We start from the raw sequence: 6000 nt of genomic DNA on the forward strand, positions 1-6000 counted from the left end.
TGCTTTTCAAATTACCAGACTGATAGCCCTCAAGGCTTTGATTCCTCTGAATACTCACAAAACAGGTCTGGAATGGGTAGCAACAATACAAATTTCCCACTTAGTCTGCCTCGAAGGACCATTACAAGCAGATCAGAGGGTAATTCCTCTTCCATATCCATTCAGTACTAGACCTGTCTGCTGCCACTGCCAACAATTTCAATGGTGCTTTTCTGGGGCTAACACCTAAAAACAGGTCTAGAAATAAAGATAAGATTTCATTATTCTAATTGTATAACCACAGAGAGAACCTCTCTCCTTGTTTTTGGTGCTCTTTTTTCTAGAGGTGTTTAATGGTTCTACTTTAATGTCCAAATTCTGTCCAGATGTAAAGCTTTTGGCTGATTTTGGCTCTGAGGTGAAACAAACATGAGGTAGAATGACACATTCTTTAAATACATCATCCAATTCCCAGGTAACAGACAGCTGCAGCCATGAAGACCAAGGCATACAATAGATGTTTATGATTCATATAGAATCTTAGCTAAATAAAAGGAAAAACATTCACAGTCAGCTCCTTTTTATCGCTAATTGCAATTCAAGTGCCAAGAGTGCTCCCCACAGCATAAGATTCAGCTCCTTAATTTCATAAAATGAAAGCACCTCTGCTATGAGCGCTACACTGTAACGTGTATGTTAAAAATTATTGGAATATTCTTGGATAGCAGAACGTAACTTTTTTTTCTCCTCCCTAAAATAAGTCACCTACTTTTATTTATTTAAATTCCCCTACCCCAAAGCATCATCTCATTTTAATGAGTCCTAGGGGACTACATGCAAACATACACACATATTCATGCAGCTGCCGAACACATAGCATGAAAATCCTTTTACAAAAAATATTAGCTCATTAATTTACATACAGCAAAGAGATTCATGAGAGAGAGCTTTTGATCTTTTCACTGCATGTTACAAAACAATGTTTAATTTTAACTGACCACAGCACATTTTGGACCATCTTTAAATGACCTGCATTGCTACAAAATGACAAACTTGCATCTATTGACAAGATTTCTCCACCCTGAAACTGAGGTGCTGAATAATTTTGCTGCAAACAATAACTTGATTTATCACCTAAATATCCCTAATGTAAAGATGATGCATTTGTTAAATGCATTGAATTTGGTACATTTTATATTATGTTTCACCACCTAAATATACGTAGTTCACAAAACATAAATTATTACATTAAATAATAATTCCAGAACACAAGATGTTTATGAAGTGATACCACATGCTGATTTAACAGAAGTTTGGTGGTTTTTTTTTTTTTTTGACTAAAATAGCATTTTAAAATGTCACGTTTGAATTTCTATGGTGTTGGGTTTTTTAATTAAAAAAAATAAAACCCTATTGTATGATTACAATGTTAAATCAAGGGCCTGATCCAAAGTCAATTAGAGTCCATGGAAAGACTTTCATTAACTAAGGAAAGCCCTTAAAAAACCATTTCCCCCAAATACTTCAGTGACCTTTTTTGACTCGACTTAAAATGCAAAAGGATCCTTAGAAGTACTTGAAAAATTACTGAAGCGAACTGCATTAGAGAGTCATACCTATGACTGTGTCTACGTTTCTGATTCATTGGAAAAAGCCACTGTAAAAAGTGCAATATTTCAACAATATTATAAACAAACTGCAAAAATCATACTGAAACTTTTCCTGGAAATACTGGGGACAGTGAGACAGCTTACCTGACTTTTTCCCCTTTAACCCTACTACAGGCCAATTTAGCTAGGGAGTCTCTTCTCAAAATCTCCCTTGATTTTAAAGGTGCCAGCTCTGACCATTTTAATCACAAACCTCGTGATGCGGGGAGGGGGTGCAGATTTTAAGTTTTTCTAGCTCTCCAAATTCCCGCCAAACTTTTGAATTTTGACCTTAGTCAAAATGGTTGATGTTTCCCATTACTTCCAATGGCACTAAAGCCACAAGCTGCCCTCTGTCAAGATGTTTACCATTTTCACATATTATTAGTAGTATTTTATGATGTATTTGTATTATCATAGCACCTAGGAGCTCCAGTCATGGATCAGCCTTTGGCCCTGAAAGCAAGGCAGTCCCTAGTAAAGATGGGCACCAGTTCCCATATTTTCCCCCAATATGACTGAAGCCCAGATCGACTTCAAGGAAGATGGCCATGCCCTTATACTCTATGGATAGGGAACTGGAAAGGAACAGTGAAGAAAAAGGAATATGAGGGGGAAGGGGCCTGAGAAAGACCAAGGAGATGGAGGGAAATGTGGGGTACAGGATGGGGACTGAGGAGGTGCAGGGGAATGTGGGGTGCAGACAGTAAAAGGAGGACAGTAAAAAAGGGCAAATGAGAGAAAAATATAGGGGGAAGATGAGGGGCAATACACTGTGTGGGAGCATAGCAAGTGAATGCAATTGAAGCACGAGTTGGGGCATGGAGGGAGACAGGACAGTGATGGAGAAGGAGAATAGAGAGATAAAATGGCAGCTTCCTACAACCAGGGGATAGGCGAGAGTAAGCGGAGTGCAGTGAAGCCTACATTTGTGCATGTGCATTTAAGGTTGAATTTTGAATCTGTAAAGATCACACACAGTTTTCTAAGATTCCAGAGATTCTAATAAGAGGGCAGGTAAAAAAAACAAAGACAACCACTATTATTTTTTAAATTTCATTAATGTGGGGAGGGGAGATCGGACTCATGATTTTTGAATGGTTTATGTTGGCAATGGTGGGATTTGCACATTTGGGGGAACTATGGATTTAAGCACGGCCTCATGGCCCACCAAAGCCCCCCCGATGAGCTCTTGGCAGCTGCTGCATCAGCAAACAGCAGTCTTTCTGTAGGAAGTAGGTTAGCAGAGACTCCAGCACTGACTGTCCCTCCTTGGAGTCCCCTCATTGACCCCCTCCCTTTTTAACACTGATTCTTTGAGGTGCTTTCCCCCCCCCCCCCTCATTTATCTAGGCTTCAGCCTCTGGGACACCTCATCTCCGATTCCCTAGGCCTGACTGCATCCTTGGGGATTCTCCCACCCATCCCACTCTCTGATGGAAAGCAGTGAGACTGGCTATGTATCTGAGCATCTCCATGAACTGCTTAGGCTGTCTGCCTCTCATCTGGAAAAGAAGTGCTGTTCTAAGGCTTTGGTGGTGGCGTGGGGGAAGGCATAGGAACAGAGTCTACAGGGTGGGTTTTAGGAAGCTTCTGGGGACAGGATGTTGGGGTAGTTATTGGAGGGGCCCAGGTGGAGGATTAAAGGGAGGGTTGCAGATACCAATGTTAAGCGAGTTGTAAAGCAAGGGACAGGTGCAGGGGGTATAGGGTGTGTGCCAGAAGGGCCCGCAGGGGTGAGGAAGGCAAAAGAGTTGTGGGTGTGCTGAGGGGTGGGCAGGGATTATTGAAGAACGGAAAGCGGTTTGGTGTCTGTTATGGGTGGTTGAGGGGAGGTGGTGGGTGTTAGGAGGGAATTATGATAATGGTGTGTCTTGTCGGAGGGAAGGCTAGGAGGCCGCAGAGGGGATGTGGTGAAGGAACATGTGTTAGAAGGGCTGCAGGGAGTGACCGAGGGAGGGGTAAACATTAGGGAGAAAGGTAGGGAGTGATGGGGCACTGCAAAGGGGATCATTGGGGACAGCAGAGCTGCCCGCGGGGGTGACTGAGAAGAAAGTTGCATTTGGGAAAGGGTGCAGTGCGGTGATTTAGGACGGGAAAGGTTATTTTGGGGCTATGAGGAGTGATTGAAGGGAGGGATGCAGGGGGTGGTATTTGGGGGAGGGGGGGCGATTTAGGGGAGGATATGGGGTGAAGGAGGCCAGGCCGTAGGGACGGGGCTCACCTCTGTCCTCCAGCCCTTCGCTGAACTGTCCGCTCTCCCCGATGCGGAGCTGTTCCTCCTGCTGGTCCCGGGAGGAACAGGGCGGGGCGGTCCCGGGGGGCTGCACGATGGTGGGGTCCGGGGGGCTGGCTGGGTCGCCCCCGGCTGCGGCCGGCTCCATGTCTCGCGGAGTGGGAGAAGGCGGCAGGAGAGCGTGGCAGGGCAGCGAGGAGTGAGCGGAGCATCCAGCACGGGGGGGGAAGGAGGAGACTGGGCTCAGAGCATCAGGGAGATGGGGACAGACGGCAAACAAACTCCCCCCGGCGGCTCCTAGCCAGGTGGAGAACCAGAACGGCCGCCCGGCTCTTCAGATAGGGCGGGAGGCTGCAGTCAGCCCCCACCGCCCAGCCGCTGCGGGGAGGGCTGCAATTAGAGGCCCCGCCCAGCCCCAGAGAGGAGCTGCAGTGGGTGACCCCTCCTAGCGGGGCGCTGCAAGCAGAGCCCCTCCCCTCCCCCAGGTCGCAGGGGACGGGTTGCATGGCGAGCGGACACCCTAGGGGACGGGGTTACCGCAGGCCAGGCACAGCAGCCTGGCGAGGGGGCGTCCCACGCGTGGTTGGGACTCGGCGCCTCTCTGTGCCGGTGGGGCGCTGGAGAGGGGAGGTATGTGGTGAGTTGAAATCTCTTCCCAGCCCCTCTCGGGGCTGTTCTAAGGCTGTAACGCCCGGCCTGCAGGAGTGGGGGGAGAGAGCCGGGCTTCCCGTCCTTATTCCCTAACTGGAGCACCTGGATTCGAAGCTGATCCAAGACTTTGCTCCGCGGCTTTTGGTTCTGTTTCCTTGGGGTGATTTGGTTTGCGGGGGGAGGGGAGTTTGGGAGCTGCCATTCTTTGGGGGTGGGGGGGGGGGAACTCAAGAGCATTTAGGTGACTTGACCAGCGAAATAAGGACCCACTGTTGAGGATTACACAGCAACTGCTGCTGGCCAAGGAGGAAATTATCTGTACAACCAGCCTTCCAAACTTACCTAGACTCTGCCCTTCCTCACCCCACATGCTCCCCTCCCCTAAATCATCCCTACAGCCCCCCATGCCCTCCCACAAAACCACCACAAACTTCAGCTTCCTTTTACCCCTGTGAAGTTTCCTTAACATGTACTTCAGGATTAGAATTATTCAATAACTGTTAGAAACCGCAGCCTTTTCTTATCAAGGGCAGAAGCTAACACTCCTTACATTTTCAAAGCACTGTACACATTAACTATTCCTCATAGCACACTAGTGAAGAAGGGAAGTGTTACTATCCCCATTGTACCGATAGGGAAAAAGAGGCACAGAGAGGTTAGTGTCCACATTTTCAAAAGTCTCCACTGCTTTTGGGTACCTCACTTTTTAGGTGTCTAATGGGAGCTAGCTGGGGCAGGAGCCCAAAAATCAAATCAACCATTCATGAATGGGAGGGGATGGTGTGCATGTATATAAATGTTGCCCTGAAAGACTTCCCCAAATGCACATGGCAAGTCAGAGAAGAATTAATTAGAATTTAACACTTTCTGGTCCCCAAGCCTGTGTTCAGTCCACTAGTCAGACACATCCAAGGCTGCAGAGGAACACAAGAAATACTGTTTTTTAAAAATCTCCAAGGCATATGCGGGGAAATAAACACTTTGCCAAAAACCAATAACTTGGTCATAGCTATTCTGTTTTATTTTTCTGGTTATTAGCAATAACTAAATAGAGATTTGTACCCAAATAGCATTTTCCTTCATCAGTGCTGTAATAAACAAATTTGTGAATATGGAAAGGCAAGTGAGAGTTAAATGAGAGTTGGCACAAATACACACAGGTTATATTTTAAGCTGCCAGAATCTAGAGGAGGTGCTTCATGCTTGCTCTAGTCAGCACTTTCATTAGAAAGAGAAGTTCTTTCTAATGGTTTAATAGGACCTGTTTGGGAATGTTTACTGAAATATGAATATCCAAATGGCCTAAATATATATCTCTTAATCCTGGATGCTAATCCTCAAGATGTATTCAACTGTACTTTAAAACATAAAGTAATTAAATAGGAAAAGTACATTTCAATAAACATTAAGGGTTGTGATGCAAGCTGATATTTTTAAACTTTCATAGAAGCCTATGAAATGCTATTATTTAGCTGAATTACTTAA

General features: G+C 45.8%; 1 protein-coding gene across 1 annotated transcript in view; it reads right to left on the bottom strand.

Annotated features, from left to right (window-relative positions):
- Positions 1-4444, bottom strand: part of TMEM163 (transmembrane protein 163) — a 159477-nt gene extending 155033 nt beyond the window's left edge. The window contains exon 1 of the mRNA XM_038421601.2: positions 3853-4444. Within this exon, the coding sequence (XP_038277529.1) occupies positions 3853-4012 (160 nt within the window). The 5' untranslated portion in view covers positions 4013-4444. The remainder of the gene's footprint in view (positions 1-3852) is intronic.
- Positions 4445-6000: the final 1556 nt, after the last annotated feature.

The sequence above is a fragment of the Dermochelys coriacea genome, chromosome 11 (genome assembly GCF_009764565.3).
Source record: "Dermochelys coriacea isolate rDerCor1 chromosome 11, rDerCor1.pri.v4, whole genome shotgun sequence".
NCBI classification, from domain to species: domain Eukaryota; kingdom Metazoa; phylum Chordata; order Testudines; family Dermochelyidae; genus Dermochelys; species Dermochelys coriacea.